The 15,834-nt window shown below is 36.7% G+C and overlaps 2 protein-coding genes across 2 annotated transcripts; both read left to right on the top strand.

Moving 5' to 3' along the window:
• On the top strand, positions 4,946-10,655 carry LOC18781381 (protein STRUBBELIG-RECEPTOR FAMILY 8). The gene is made up of 16 exons (XM_020561752.1): positions 4,946-5,417; positions 5,846-5,978; positions 6,076-6,147; positions 6,269-6,334; positions 6,446-6,517; positions 6,609-6,680; positions 6,819-6,890; positions 6,990-7,055; positions 7,138-7,203; positions 7,291-7,598; positions 7,870-8,126; positions 8,705-8,976; positions 9,159-9,294; positions 9,377-9,516; positions 9,630-9,786; positions 10,002-10,655. Exons 1-16 carry the CDS (start codon positions 5,297-5,299, stop codon positions 10,152-10,154), a joined length of 2,163 nt encoding a protein of 720 aa, XP_020417341.1. The 5' UTR covers positions 4,946-5,296; the 3' UTR covers positions 10,155-10,655.
• On the top strand, positions 11,014-15,761 carry LOC18778809 (uncharacterized protein At1g04910). The gene is made up of 10 exons (XM_007214592.2): positions 11,014-11,657; positions 12,423-12,512; positions 12,627-12,726; positions 12,862-12,923; positions 13,091-13,179; positions 13,847-13,967; positions 14,058-14,201; positions 14,350-14,681; positions 14,880-15,120; positions 15,205-15,761. The coding sequence occupies exons 1-10, from the start codon at positions 11,202-11,204 to the stop codon at positions 15,520-15,522; spliced, it is 1,953 nt and encodes a 650-aa protein (XP_007214654.1). The 5' UTR covers positions 11,014-11,201; the 3' UTR covers positions 15,523-15,761.

Here is a 15,834-nt window from a genome sequence, read left to right as displayed (position 1 = left end):
ATAGTATAGCCGCGCGGCTATACACTTTTAATATATTCGAGTACAGCCGCGCGGCGTTATGCTTTTAATATATTCGAATATTTAAATAGTATAGCCGTTCGAATATTTAACGCGCGGCTATAACTTTTAAATATATCGAATATATTAGGGTTCAATTATTTTATTTAAAAGGAATTTCTGAATAAATATATATAAGAAATCCTTAATAGTGCGGGATTTCTCAATGATATATATTGAGAACCTGTAAATAAAACTAAAATGATAGACATGAAGTAGAATGATGGAACCGCAAATGGGTACCAGCTTTTCTCCAGGTTTCATTTGTGCTGCTGATGCTTCCTCACAGTTCCTCGACTGATAAAGATTGAGGCCCTTCACCAAGCGCTAACAGATCATCAACATGACTTTTTCCTTCACCTGCTTGTATTAAAGAAGAAAAATTTACAGCAGCCAGTTCACTATCAGTGTCATATTCTGTTCCTCGTCTTTGTCACTTTTCCTCTTTGAGCCCAAGTTCATCAATTTGCACTTCAGTTTCTGTTCGAACAGTAACCCGAAAACAGAAGTGCAATGCTTCATTCCATATGTTTTTGATGATTCATGCGTTAAGGAGAACAAATCTTTTACAGAAGCGGCTGTGTGCCATCTCCTCCTCCAGCAAAAAAATATTCAGCCTAGGCGCTAGCCGGCCTGGGCGTGTCCTTTTTAAATAAATAAAAACTTTTTTCCTGACTTCAAAGAAAACTTGTAATACTGGACTGGACCAAGGTTTAATTTAATTGGGCTTCATGTGTAATGTATATTTTTGTTGCAAGTCAACAGAGGTTGCCCGTTGACTTGTGTCTTTAATGTGTACAGTCGGCAATGGAGTATAGCTAGCTTTTGGGTATAGCTTGGGAATAATGGCGGTGGTGGTGGTGGGCATGTGGTGGGCTAGTCTAGTGAGAGTGAGAAAATGACAAACAAAAAGTGGATGCGCGACAACTGGTAGGGGTCCTCTTCTTTGCTTACTTCAATTCGGTCTTAAAAAATTGAATACTATTGCTAAGCTTTTGTTCTATTTTGTACTGTTGCTACTTATTAGGTACACGGTGTGCATGTATGACTCGAAACTCTTTTTTTCCCATTTTTATTGGGTATTTGTTAGTCAGGATAATAAATACGTTTCCTTATACTCAAGTTTAAATCTTCTCCGTAACTTATATTAAATGCTACCCTTTAACATGACTCTAAGCATCAAAATAGATTGAGTTGGTGTAAGAAGCTGAAAGATCCAAAGCAAATTTTATATATCATGCCCAGAGTCCTAGATCACCAGGGATTGTGCCGGATTATAGTCAATGAGATGCGCTACGTAGAAAGGGCCATGGCTAGATGCAGTGCGCGGGGCCATATTTGATTAATCAACAAAAATAAAATAGTCCGTGAATGGCCTTGTTTGGTTGATGGGATGGGACAATGCTAGCTAGCTAGCTGGGCCCTGAATCACCGGCTTTCTTGGCTAATTGCCACTGCAGCCACCTATTATTTTTAATTTATAACCCTACTATCTGCCTTTTTATTCATGTATCTGTGCTGACAAAATGGAGAAAAAGTAAATAATTATTATTAAGTTAAGTGGGGGGACATGCAACGTGGCTAACAATGCAGACATATTGGAATGAACACAAGCACAACTGTGCTGATTCCTATTGAGTGTTAACCAATTATTCAGACCAAATATTAGCCTATAATTAACATAACTCTCCCTTTCGATAAACAAATTAAAAATTACATAGAATTTTAAAATGAAGAAATTTTAATTTTTATAATTTTAATTTTTGATAATTGAAATTTTCAATGTTTGAATTTATATATGTTGAATTTTGTAAATAACACTATAGAAATTGTGAAATGACACCTATTTTGGTGAAAATTAAACTTGAAAAATTTAATGTCTCAATTTATACGATTGTTTCCTCTAGTAATTTAATAAATTTCACGTTTAAGTTGCCAAACAAAGAAATTGTCAATTTCTCCTCTTAAAATTCTGACTTAAAGCTAAATTTCGAATTATTTTCTCTCATCCAAAAAAAAGTAATTATATTATCATGTTCATATCATCAATCTTACTTACAGTTCATCTGAACTTTGAAGGATTGAGAAATAAAAAAAATTTATTATGTTCACCTGCAACAAAAACAAGGGCATGGATTCGAGGCAGTGAAGAAGGAAGCCTGCTCCCTCTCTCCCTCTCTCTCTCTCTAGTATATATACAATAAAATAAAAGTAAGCTTGTGTTGTCAACAAACAAACAGATGAATTAAGTGACCTAATTTTAATTCAGAATGGATTGTCTCTAATTATGTTATTTTACACTGTTGAAGGAATCTGAGGCAGATGAGTGGCAGTCCGTTGCCTTCCTTACTGGAATAAAATTTAGAAGGTCTATCCACACAAGTCACCCTTGGTTCTTCAACGCTTACCACACAATATATAACTTTCCACTTTAATAATGATAATTTCCTTATATTTGATGGCTAACAATAATAATGTTCCCTTCATCCTCACAAATAGTAAATTCTTAATTCTTAAAAAAAAAAAAAAAAAAAAAAAGGACTTTTGCGATACTTGGAAAAAAAAAAAAAAGAGGGTTCATGACATGATTCGCAAGTCACCTTTTTCATTTCAATTAATGTTAACTTTTTCATGATTCGCATAACATTATTGGTTTTTTGGAACTTCTTCAATTCAACATATCATATCATATGCTATTTTCTTTTTTGTTTTTAGAGGATTGGGTACACAACACCGCATAATTGACATCATTGTATTCAGTGCATGCCTCATGTGTAATAAGTCTTCTGGAATTTTATTTTACCACTTTCCGTCCAATGTGAATTCAGTTGATTATGGAATTAATTTTGATGTCGTTTGACTATATGTCGAGAAATTATAACGATTAAATGAGATGTAAAAAAAGTTATTTTTGAATGTGATTTTCTTCATATCATTTCAGCTTTTTGGATGGCTCATATTACTGGTGAAGTTGTATCCATAATTGCCATATTGTTATTGAGATGATTTCATTTACAATCTATGTCATTTGTACTCTTTATTCTTATTGATCTAATAAAATTCAATCACTTTTTTATAAAAATAAAAAATAATAAGACAATCATGAAAATAATTGACACTTTTAGTTGTATTAATTACTTCCTAAAAGATTCCCAAAATCTCAATATCTGGAGGCAACTAAGGTTTACAATTGTGTGCAACAATACAATCTACAAAGAACTTGTAAATAATACGAACCAGTAAAAAATAATTTAGAAATTTAGAAAATTATAATATCATTATTGTTGGCAATAAATAAATAAATAAAAATCCAATGACCAAAGTAAATGCCAGTGTCGGCTTATGTTATTGATGGTGGAGCAACACACACATGCATCATGCATGCACACAAATAAAGTGAGATTAATAGTGAATTTTCCCGTGATAAAAATTAAAGAAAATAGAAAGAAAAAATATTGTGGGAGTCGTTTAACACATGAATATAATATAATAATATTTCCCATCGCTAAAAAGTGAAGGACGAGTCATGCATGGGACAATTCGTAAGCGGCTTTACTGTTTCACAACGGGACATTTTTGTAATTTTTGGATATTCCTTGGTTTCTAGTGGTAGACGTCGTTTTCTCTCAATGTTACACATGTTCATTTTAACTAGGTATTCATCACTCTCATTATGCGCATTCTCAAAAATAATGATCCAAACTTTACAAACCACGAATAAATAAATAACTTTAGTGGCATTGAAACACAAACATTGGTGGACTCATAGATGATTTCATGTTCAATTTCGCTATATCATATTCATATCGCTCTAGTATTTTTTATGAGAGTCGTCAGATATGGATGAAACGGAGTTGAAGAAGGATGCATTGGCATTGGGATCTCACTTCTCAACCCATCATGCCCTCGCCCACCTCTGTTAATATTCCTTCCTCTAGAAAACCTCCGATCTTCATATGCCCTAATTCTGGTAATACTAGATGTCACCTCAGAACTCTCCACAACATCATCAGCAAACACACGGATATGTTCCTTGGTGACTGGTCAACCTTAACAACCATACCAATTGCACCTTCCTGAGTACCAGATACAACTTTCACATGATTCCCTGGTTTCAAAGTATTTGTAAAGCTCTTTTTCGTTTATTGTTTTAAAAACACTTAATGTTTCTCACATTTACTTCTCAAGGTTCAACCAACTGAACTTTTTTTTTTAATGCACACATTGCATTTGAGCTGGTTGCTTATCAATTGTATAATAAAGATATAAAAAAGAAAGAAAAATTAGAGAATCCTTATTTTGTGGATGAAATTCGAGAAAAATCAGGGGATCCAGCTCCATCAATTATTTAAAGAATTACCAAATATGATATTTTTACTATTTATCAATCATTTACAATTGGAATTAAAATAAAAACTTGCACTACTGTCGAATCAAAGTAAGTGAGATTGGGTATCAAAAAATCAGTCACAAAATGAGTTGCAAACCGGTCAAAACTCAACTCAGAAGTTGTTTTGACTTGTTCTTGTAATCTTGATTAACGTACTTATTTAAGGTTTAAAACTTTAAATATATATGATTGCGGTTGTGTGTAATTACCAAGCCCAATCCCCTTTCTCTACTCTACGCTTCCACTCGTTACGTCAAAAATAATTCGACCGCTGCCCAACTTACTAGACGGGGCAACATCAACGTCTGATCGAACACCCATCTACCTATCAACCACGTGGCAAAATCCCGAGCAAAGTTGACAACAAAAAAACATAGCCGAAAAGCAGAGGATCAAAAATCAGTGAGGGAACTGAGCAAGAAGAAAGAGACGTTCCGGGAAAGAGAGTCATACGTTACTTTGGCTACTTCTTCTGTGTCTACATCTCATTTTTTCCATTTTCCCAAAATTTAAAAATTCCGTTTCCTTTTTTCGCCGACACAACGCATGCACAGTGACACGCACGCACTTTATTTTTTATTTTTTTGTCTCTCTTAATTACTCAAGCTTCGAATCTCCATCGCACTCTCTCTGAGACTCTGACCCTTTTCTTTAATGGCAATGCCTCTTATTACTGGTGCCCGTCTCCTACTCCAACTACTTCTACCTGCAGCCCTACCGGCTACCATTTGGTTTTCTCTTCCTCTTCTTCGCCTGCGCCTCCATGGTTCTCTTGCATGAGCCTCGCCTCACCTGAACTCTCTCTCTCTCTCTCTCTCTCTCTCTCTCCCCCCGCTTCTAAACACTATAATGGCTGATCGCAACTTCGCTCACTGGCTCTCTGTACCTCGCTTGCTCACTGGGTTTGTGTTAATCGCTTCGACCTTTGCTGTTCTGCCTCTCGTTAGTGGCACCACTGATGCTTCTGATGGTATGCTTTTTATTTTGTAAAAAAGTTTTAAGCTTCAATTCCGGGAAGCATCTGATTTATGGATTTGGTGGTGTTGATTGGCAATGTGGATTTTTGGATAGAAAATGGACTTTGACTTTGGGGTTTTTTGATTTTGTGATCTATTTATGCATTTTTTTTCTTCAAAGATGAAGATACACAGGCCTTTTATCTTTTTTCCCTGTTTAATGTTGATTTGCTTCGTGGAAAAATGAGAAATTTACCATAACTTGGCTAAAGCTCAGCTCAGGCCTGATTGCACAGAGGAATCTAAGCTTGATACTCTTCCCCATTTTTCAAAATTTTGATTTCTTTTACCAGATGGGAAAGAAATGCAGGGGGGTATGTGTAGCAAAGCTTTTGTAAGAAATTTGCGTGCTTTTAAAAAAGTGTTGTTCTTTGCTTTGTAGTTCAAGCACTTCAGGTTTTGTACACATCGGTAAACAGTCCTTCTCAGCTAACTGGTTGGAAAATTAGTGGCGGTGATCCATGTGGAGAATCATGGAAAGGGGTAACTTGTGAGGGCTCAGCTGTTGTTTCAATGTATGATTCTATATTTTGAAAATGCGGCTTTGAATTTATACAATTAATTCAACTGGTTTATTGACATTGTTAATGTGTCTTATTGTTGTTATAACAGAGAGGTTTCTGGGTTAGGTCTCAGTGGAACTATGGGATACTTGCTTTCTGACCTGTTGTCATTGAGAAAATTGTGAGAATATTATCATCCTGTTTTTCTTATGATTTTTTTGGGGGCTTTTCCGAGTATAACAAATTCTATCATTTTCATTGATTTTCTGAGTTGTTAATATTAAGTTCTTCGTGTTCCTCAGTGATTTGAGTGACAACAATTTTCACGATACACTCCCGTATCAGCTACCTCCAAATCTTACAAGCCTGTAATGTTCATTCATTAATTTATTCATTCTTTCGTTTTTGGAAGTTGTTTTCATTGCCAACTATGATACTCAATTTTTTTTTTCTTTTCTTTTTTGTGCATGGATGCACAGAAATCTTGCAAGGAACAACTTCACTGGGAATTTACCTTATTCCATTGCTAACATGGTTTCTCTCGGTTATTTGTGAGTTTACAGTATTGAACTTTAAGAATTGTTACTTTCTTATGCATTCCATGAGGCTGTTCTGACATGTTTCTGAAATCCATGATCTTAGGAATGTTAGCCATAACTCACTATCCCAGTCAGTTGGTGACATGTTTGCTAATCTTGTGGGCCTTGCAACCTTGTAAGATACCTTACTCTAGCGAGATATATATAGATATATATATATATATTGATGTCATGAATATTTTGCCTGCGTTGTCTAGAATTCTTTTTTTGAAAACTTTTTTCATATAATGGGCCACTATGCTTTTCCGTGCAGGGATCTATCTCTTAACAACTTCTCTGGTGATATTCCTAATTCCTTCACTTCATTGACCAATCTTTCTTCCCTGTGAGTTTCTTGAAGTGCTGATTTCTTGTGAAATTTCTGTTTGTGAATATTATGCTATATATTTGCTATCACTTGTAATGACATCTCAATTTGTGCCAGCTATGTCCAGAACAATCAATTGACTGGTTCTCTCAATGTTCTTACGGGTTTGCCATTGACTACTTTGTAAGTGTGTTTTCCCTCCTTAGTTTGGCATTTATGATTCTACTACCTACTCTTATCTTGTTATGCACATTATCTTGAACAGAAATGTTGCCAACAACCATTTCAGCGGGTGGATACCACACGAGCTTAGTTCAATTCATACTTTTATGTAAGTGCCATTTTTATTCAACGCAGGTCTTTATTTAGTGCTCAACTTTTTAAGCATGTCTAATTTGGCTCTTAAAAATTGAAATAGTTATGATGGAAATGCCTTCAAAAATGGTCCTGCTCCTCCGCCGCCACCGTATAACCCACCTCCCCCAGGAAGATCCGATAAGAATCACAATCATTCTGGATCTGGAACACATCCAGAGCGTTCTGATGGAAAATCACACGATTCAAAAAAAGGGCTGACAGTTGGGGCTTTGGTAGGGATAATTCTGGGTTCTGTTGTTGTTGCTCTCATTATCTTACTTGCTCTTGCCTTTTGCATTGGCAAGAATAAAAGGGAGGACCATGTTGCAAGAGCTTCAGGGGGAAGTCTCACCGTTCCCACAAGTAACGGTAGAATCTCTTTCCCCACCCCTATTTTTTTCCTTTAATTTTGGAGTTTGGCTTTTTAATATACAGAAATATAAGTTGAGAGGCATGTGATTTCTTTAAAACTAGATTATTTTTTATTGCAACACTCAAAATTTTTTATAGTTTTCTGACAATGACTAGCATATATTTTTTTCCCAAAAAGTCAGAGCTATAGCTTACCTATATTTACAGGTGTATGGTCTTCTCTAAGCATCTTAACCATTTCAATGTTGCATCCTGTTCAATTTTGCAGTAAACACTGAGATGCAAGAGCAGAGGGTAAAAAGTGTGGCTACTATAACTGATCTCAAGCCCCCACCCGCAGAAATATTGGTGGTTGATAGGTTACATAATAAAAATGGATCAATAAAAAGGATAAAATCGCCTATCACTGCTACTCCTTATACGGTTGCTACTCTCCAAACAGCAACAAATAGCTTTAGTCAAGAATTTCTTGTTGGTGAAGGTTCTCTTGGTCGTGTATACAGAGCAGAGTTCCCTAATGGAAAGGTACCTTTGTTTATGAATTGTTGTTTTCTTCCTTCTCTTTAAAACAATGTTGTATGGACGTGTTTAAAACTAGTGATGGTTGGATTAGCTAATGTAACAAATATTTCCATTATAAGAGATCGATGGTTCTGCCATTACTTTTAGCTGGTGGGAACTGTGCAAGGGTCCTGAATCTCATTCTCTCTCCCTACACGATACAAACGCACACACACACATTGATGTATGTATGTATCTTTATTTGCTTTTGTCCTTGCTGTGTGGAGTGTGACTAATCTTAACGGTCGCATTGTTCAAAATTATGATGGACCTTTTGCTTATTTAGTTTTTATGATGTGCAAATGCTCAATGCAAGTAAAAAGTTAAAATAAGATCAAATTTAGTTTGTTACCCATGATATAGACTTCAGTCATCAATAGTAATAGATGGAGTTATCTCCACCATATACTTCTTGCCCAATCTGTTGTACTTACCTTCACTTGCTAATTAGGGTCAACTATATTTTGGCACCCTGAGCTCCGACTTCTTTTAGCTAGTGGCACATCAACTAATTTCTTTTTCTTCTATTTTTCCTACTGTAGATAATGGCCATTAAGAAAATTGACAATGCAGCACTATCCTTACAAGAGGAAGATAATTTTCTTGAAGCTGTTTCAAATATGTCGCGTTTGAGGCATCCAAACATTGTTACACTGGCCGGATATTGTGCTGAGCATGGACAGCGTCTTCTAGTCTATGAGCATATAGGAAATGGGAGCTTGCATGACATTCTTCATTTTGCTGAAGATGGCAGTAATACTCTGACTTGGAATGCCCGTGTTAGGGTAGCACTTGGCACAGCTCGAGCTTTAGAGTAAGTTAAAACTTACATGTATATGAAATTTAAGCCTCTCTCTCTCTCTCTTCTCTCTCTCTCTCTGTGTGTGTGTGTGTTTGTGTGGGTGTGTCTGTTTGCACACCCTCACACGTTGATTAAAGGTGCATAATGATTACTCAAAAACACTTCTTAAGTTAAAGACCCCTTCTGCCTGCCAGGTACTTGCACGAAGTTTGTTTACCTTCTGTTGTGCATAGAAACTTCAAGTCAGCAAATATTTTACTTGATGAAGAGCTCAATCCCCACTTATCTGACTGTGGTCTAGCTGCTCTGACGCCAAACACAGAGCGACAGGTAAATGGATGGAGTTAAATATGGGTTGTGAGCAGTCCTCATACTTTTGTCCAAATGATTAATTCAACTTCATGATTCACAGGTTTCAACTCAGATGGTAGGTTCATTTGGTTATAGTGCTCCTGAATTTGCCTTGTCAGGAGTGTACACTGTAAAAAGTGATGTCTACAGCTTTGGGGTGGTGATGCTTGAGCTATTGACTGGTCGCAAGCCACTAGACAGGTATACCTGTCCCACTTTACTGAATTGTCAGGTTTATGATCTGGAGTTTCTTGATTTCATTTTAATGTTGATTAATAGTTTCCCTTTTTCCTCAAATTCTTCTACTTTTTTAGTTCAAGGGTGAGATCAGAACAATCCCTTGTGAGATGGGCTACTCCCCAACTCCATGATATAGATGCCTTAGCAAAAATGGTTGATCCTGCACTAAATGGCATGTATCCTGCGAAGTCTCTTTCACGTTTTGCTGACATCATTGCCCTCTGTGTTCAGGTAACTTCTTTATGAATGATAATACCAATTAGTTGCCCTCTTATGGCCTTTAAGAGCAGCTTAATACTTGATAGTGATGGTTTAAAAACTAGGGAATTCTCAAAAATCACTTTAAATAAATGGCCTTAAATATATTCCTTGTATGTCACTTTAAATAAATTCCCATATCTCATCTTTTATAGTAACCAATTTACATTATTGGTCTTTTTGCATAGCCGGAACCTGAATTTCGGCCTCCCATGTCTGAAGTTGTACAAGCACTGGTGCGCTTAGTGCAAAGAGCAAGTGTGGTCAAAAGACGTTCCAGTGACGAATCTGGTTTTTCGTACAAGACCCCTGATCATGAAGCAATTGACATGTCATTTTAAGTGTCCCTGCCATCCTTTTTTCCCTTCTTTCCTGCTTTCTTCTGCTGGGAAAGATTCTAGCAGATTCAAACCCAACCGTAACGAAGGAGACAAGTGCCTTTTCAACCACACCACTTGGGTGTGGTGTCATCACAGCCATCTTAAACCTGCTGGTATTTGCTGTTTCATGTACTAGCTACCATGTGTGGAGGTGAGGGATGGCTGAAGCACATAGTTTCAAGATATTTGCAGTTTTTATATACAGAGGCCAGGGTTTGGATAAAACACACAGAAGCGGAGAGGAACATGCGATATGTACTAAACTTAGATGAAAAATATATGTAATTATGATTCATAGAGTTATTTGCACATAATAAGAAGCCTGAAAATCACTGTCAAACAATGCAATGCAATGCAAATAGTTGCAAATATTCTGACAGAATTTGAGTCAGATGCCTGCTGGAACTTGGCAGATAATTTTATCTTGTTTTGGCTTATTTATTTTTCTGAAAGCCATGTAAATCAACTTCTTATTTTCTTTCATTTCATGCGATAGAAACAAGAGGCAATGCAAAATGTGACACTCACATGATGGCATATTTGATGTTGAAATAGTCTGCATGAAAAGTAAATAATTATAAATTAAATTATGAGTTACGATAGAAACCTTCAAAATTCAATTATAATCAGCTGCCAAAATAAACTTCAGATATAATTCGAATTGATAAGGATAATAATAGAAACCTTTGAAAAAAAAAAAAAAAAACTCTAATTTTTTAAAAGCTAATCTGATTGGCCATTGCGAAATCGTTATCCTAAACTCAACCGCAGACAATCTTCAAGAATACAGACAAGAAAATCAAAGTAGAAAACGGCAAGTCCTAGTTGGAACTCGGACAACTCCAATTCGTTCTTCCATTTTTAGCAAATTGCGGACATTCATTTTAGCAAAAGGACTCGAAGAGCAGACTTATCGCACTCGTTTCGCTTCCGGCTTCTTAGCGTTTCTTCCTCAGGCTCTCTCTCTCAGCTCTTGGGGCCAAATCCAGAGGAGCCGAGCACAAATCAATGTCCTTAAACGCCATTCAAGTTAAACCAGTCTCAGAAGAAGAAGAAGATGGACCTTCAGCTCAGCCCGACCCCAACACCTCCTTTCCCAGCCTGTTGCATTACCGCTCCGGCTCTGGCTCCACCACTCCGAGGAGCCGCCAATCCTCACCTGGTAACTCGCCGCGACTCGGCCCCACTCGATTCGCCAGCTCGGACACGTGTGATTCACAATATACGCCGTTGTTTTTGGGGTTCGAAAAGGAGCTGAAGATGCAGAGGAGGGCCAAGAGGAAAGTAGGGAGGGCTTGGTATAGCAGAAAGCGAGTAAAGTTTGTTGTGGGTGTGATTGGATTATTGGTTTTGTTTTTCTTGATGAATTGGGTTATGCTTTTACGGCTACAAGATCATGGGCTCCATTCTGAATCTGGGTTTTCCGGGAATTCGTCTGTGGCTTCGGTATCGGTTACCGTTCGGGTATGTGCTGTTGGGAAAGTTAAAGTTTTTCTTGGTTCAACTCTAAACTATTGAATTTGAGGTATATTTTTCATTGAGGTATGATGGGTTGCTTTGCAATTTGGTTAGTCAATGTGATTCAGGTATTCGAGAATTAATAGAATTGTAGATTATATCAAAGAAACATATGACTTTTCATTATTACCTCAATAAAGGATGGTGATTTTGCTAAGAATAGCCTTCAGGTTATCAAACTGTCAAGCGTGACTTGCTGTAATTGCAATAAGATTGTTCATGGAAAAAGAGTTGCCGTCAGATTTGATTGGTCATGTTCTGTCAAAAGGTTCAAACTAATATCCCTAATATTATGTACATGAGTTGATGTCGGAATGAAATTGTTAATGGCCAGTTTAAGTTACGTTTAAGTTTTTGGTTTTCAGTCCTTTTTTTATATTTAAATTTTATAAAAAGTTTAAGAGATAGAGGAAAATACATGAGAGAAATGAAGGAGGGAGGTGAGATATGAGAGATGCGAGGAAGAAATGAGGGAGAATACACAAAATTAAAACTAAGAAATACATGTAAAACTATTTTTGGTTTTTATTTTATGAACTATACCATGTACATTTTCTCATCCTTCCCTCACATCACATCTGTCCTCTTTCTTCCCACTATTTTCTCATTTTTCCTTTCCTATGTTTAAATAAAAATAAAAATAAAAACTGAAAATGAAACATTACGGATCCTAAGATTTTCCTTTTTGGCTCTTACTCGGTATGTTTGCAGGAAAAATGGAGAAAACTTGGTAAAGAAAAAAAGGCGCAGAAAGGTAATTACGGAAGGATGTTGGATTTAGCTGCGCATGCGTTGGCAGAGGTACTCTCCTCTGGTTAACTGGAATTTCAGTTTAGTTAGTTAAGGCCAGCATTAATTGATGATGTCTCGTTCTAATCACTTGGTGTGGCTGACTGATTCATTGATATGATGCAGGGACTGAATAAACCTGAGCCGAAAGATTTGTGGCTGGAGCCATTTGTTCCTGCTTCTTCTTGGAAACCTTGTGCTGACCAACGGAGCTGGGAACCTAATGGTATCTCTCTCTCTCTCATTTAAGTGTGGATGGAAGCACATATTTTCATGCAAGTCCTTATCTATGCATTTTAAAGATTGCAAAACTAATGGATTAAGCTGGCTCTAACATTCATTTTTCTGTGGTACGTTATAGAGGGAAAGAATGGATACATTTTGGTCACTGCAAACGGTGGGATGAACCAGCAGCGAGTAGCTGTAAGTGATGCTTGAGGCGCTCACGGCCGTTTTTAGGATTACTTGTGTGCAAATTCTGTGAACTTGCACTGAGTCAGAGGAAACATAAACATAGAATGTGGTTCTATGGGGCCTTATTTCGATGTGAGTTCTATTTCTTTACCTTATAGTATTTTATTTGGCTACAGGTTTGCAATGCTGTCGCTGTTGCACGATTACTCAATTCAACCCTGGTTGTTCCCAAATTTTTGTATAGCAGTATATGGAGAGATGTGAGGTGACCTATTTCTTCCTTCTTCTTTTTTTCCACTCAATAATTTTTCTTTGTTTCTTGTGCGTATGGTTGATGTCAGTTTTGTAATAAAAGAAAGCTGCATTTAACTTCTGGATTCAAAACTTGAATGGGGTTGGAGGGTTGTTGGGGTTGATTCTAATAATTGCTTCAGTATTCATATTCATATTGATCATGGTTAAAATAATAATATTCATGTGTGCTTTCTTCAAATAATTAATTGCATTTCCTGGTCTGCTGGGTATGAAATGAAAATTTCTAGCTCCAAATGCTTTTATGTGCCCCAGTTATTTGGGATATCTCCATTATAATTTTACTTCAAGTTTTTTTTTAAATTATTAATATCATTGTTTTATTAGTGGCTTTGGCGTTTTGTAATTTCTTACTGTTGACTTTTCATCATGCGTTATTTGGGACATTTCCATTATCATTTTTCTTTAGTCATTTTCTTTTCGACTTTTTATTTATTTATAAATAATTGTTTTATTAGTGGCTTTGGCGTTTGTGATGACTTATTGTTTTCCTTTAAAATAATAATAATAATGTGTTGATTATACTAACTTCATATATAACTAGTGTTTTATTTTTAATTTTTGTTAATCTCATATATTTGCCTTTAAAATTAATGACAAGAAGTTGTATGATTTCATAGTCAATTCGGCGACATCTATCAGGAGGAGCATTTTATTAACTACTTGTCTCCTGATATTCGGATAGTGAAGGAACTCCCTAAGGAGCTACAGTCACTAGATTTGGAAGCAATTGGTAGTGTTGTAAGTCCCAGAGCGAAATTAAATATTCTTAACCATCAAAGTGTTTGCTCCCGTGATGAGTTTGTTTCTACTTGTTACAATTTGTTCCAGGTGACAGATGCAGACATCCCCAAAGAGGCAAAGCCAAGTTTTTACTTAAAAAACATTCTCCCTATTCTACTTAAGAACGGAGTTGTACATTTTCTTGGATTTGGGCATCGCTTGGCATTTGATCCAATACCATTTCAGTTGCAGGTACACAATAAGCTTCTAAAACCCTACCTTTAAGAGTTTCTGGCTAGGAAATTAGTGGATTTTCATCCTCTTCCTCCCCAAGTATCACATTGTTGCTTGCCTACCATTTTTCTTTTTCCACTCTTCCTAATTGAGGAACTTCATCTAGAGACTTCGATGCAGATGTAATTTTTATGCCCTTCAATTTGTCCCGAAGATACAAGAAGTTGGTGCTTTACTTCTTCAAAGACTGCGTCAAAATGAAGGTCACCCTGGACCTCTGGATCGTTATCTGGTTGGTTCATATGCAAAACGAATCAAGAAAGATAAAAGTCATTCTAAGAAAGCTTCCAGATATCTTGCTTTACACCTGAGGTTTGAAATAGACATGGTAGCTCATTCTTTGTGTGAGTTTGGTGGAGGTGAAGAAGAGAGAAAGGAGTTGGAAGCATATCGTGAAATCCATTTCCCTGCATTGACAGTTCTCAAAAAGACTACAATGTATGCAGTATATCATTTGGTTGGTGTGCTTATTTTATTGTTAGTTCATAATATCATAATATGATATTAATGGTAGAATGAGAGAAGCCCATTTGGTTTAAGGGTTTCTGTTCTTGCACTTAGCATTTTATACATGCTTTTTAGCTGATCAATGAGATTGAGTTTTATGGTCTTATCGAAGTTTCCTACGCGTTTCAGGTTACCTACTCCTGCAGAGCTCAGGGAAGAGGGCTTATGTCCTTTAACACCTGAAGAAGCAGTACTTATGCTTGCTGCTCTTGGTTTCAACCGTAAGACACGTATATTTGTGGCAGGTTCACAAATATATGGAGGGAGATCAAGGATGAATGCTTTGACGAGCTTGTACCCTAAATTGGTGACTAAAGAAAATTTGCTTACGCAGGCTGAACTTGAACCTTTCATGAATTTTTCATCCCAGGTAATAAGATGCTGTCAAATGTTAAGATTATTCCATTTCAGTTTTACTGCAGCTTTTACATGACCAATTCAGTTCCTTCTGTAGTTAGCAGCACTGGACTTCATAGGCTGCACTGCTGCCGATGCATTTTCCATGACTGATTCAGGAAGTCAATTATCGTCCTTGGTGTCTGGTTATCGAATATACTATGGTGGAGGAAGAATGCCAACGATACGACCAAACAAACGCAGGCTCGCGAGCATCTTTATGAAGAACTCCACTATTGAATGGCGTGTGTTCGAGCAGAGAATTAGAAAGGCAGTTAGACAAACTAAACATGTCCAACCAAGGCCCAAGGCAAGGAGTATGTATAGGTATCCACGGTGTGACGAATGCATGTGTAACATGACAATAACCACCTGATTATTTTTTCATGCCTGCCTTCAGTTGTGTCATGCTCTTTTTGATGACTTGGCGTATCTGAGTCTTTGACCCAACGAATTGGAACGGCCAGGACTAACAATGGGGAGGCTGCGCCACATGAGTGTTCGCCTTGTTGCTAATTCAATTGTAATACGGAATCTTCATCATGCTTTGTATTCTAACCATTGTTCCAATCACAATCTAAATCATTCAAATACCATTCATCAAATCTTTTTGGACTTTGCTTATCCAATTTGGTAGTGTGAAAAGGTGTTTGCTTTTGTGTGGGGGGGTTGGTCTGCCGTGTGAGAA

This window comes from Prunus persica, chromosome G4, assembly GCF_000346465.2.
Source record: "Prunus persica cultivar Lovell chromosome G4, Prunus_persica_NCBIv2, whole genome shotgun sequence".
NCBI lineage: Eukaryota > Viridiplantae > Streptophyta > Magnoliopsida > Rosales > Rosaceae > Prunus > Prunus persica.
Note: the sequence above shows the minus strand (reverse complement) of the source record. Positions and strands in the feature narration are given on the sequence as shown.

What these genes read in the sequence shown, in the direction of transcription:
- LOC18778809 (XM_007214592.2), top strand. Translation starts at nt 11,202, where the DNA reads ATGTCCTTAAACGCCATTCAAGTTAAACCAGTCTCAGAAGAAGAAGAA. An exon ending in TGGAAGCAATTGGTAGTGTT is followed by an intron (nt 13,968 to 14,057) that starts GTAAGTCCCAGA and finishes AATTTGTTCCAG; the next exon opens with GTGACAGATGCAGACATCCC. An exon ending in GTTCTCAAAAAGACTACAAT is followed by an intron (nt 14,682 to 14,879) that starts GTATGCAGTATA and finishes TACGCGTTTCAG; the next exon opens with GTTACCTACTCCTGCAGAGC.
- LOC18781381 (XM_020561752.1), top strand. Translation starts at nt 5,297, where the DNA reads ATGGCTGATCGCAACTTCGCTCACTGGCTCTCTGTACCTCGCTTGCTC. An exon ending in CCTCCAAATCTTACAAGCCT is followed by an intron (nt 6,335 to 6,445) that starts GTAATGTTCATT and finishes ATGGATGCACAG; the next exon opens with AAATCTTGCAAGGAACAACT. An exon ending in CGCCAAACACAGAGCGACAG is followed by an intron (nt 9,295 to 9,376) that starts GTAAATGGATGG and finishes CATGATTCACAG; the next exon opens with GTTTCAACTCAGATGGTAGG.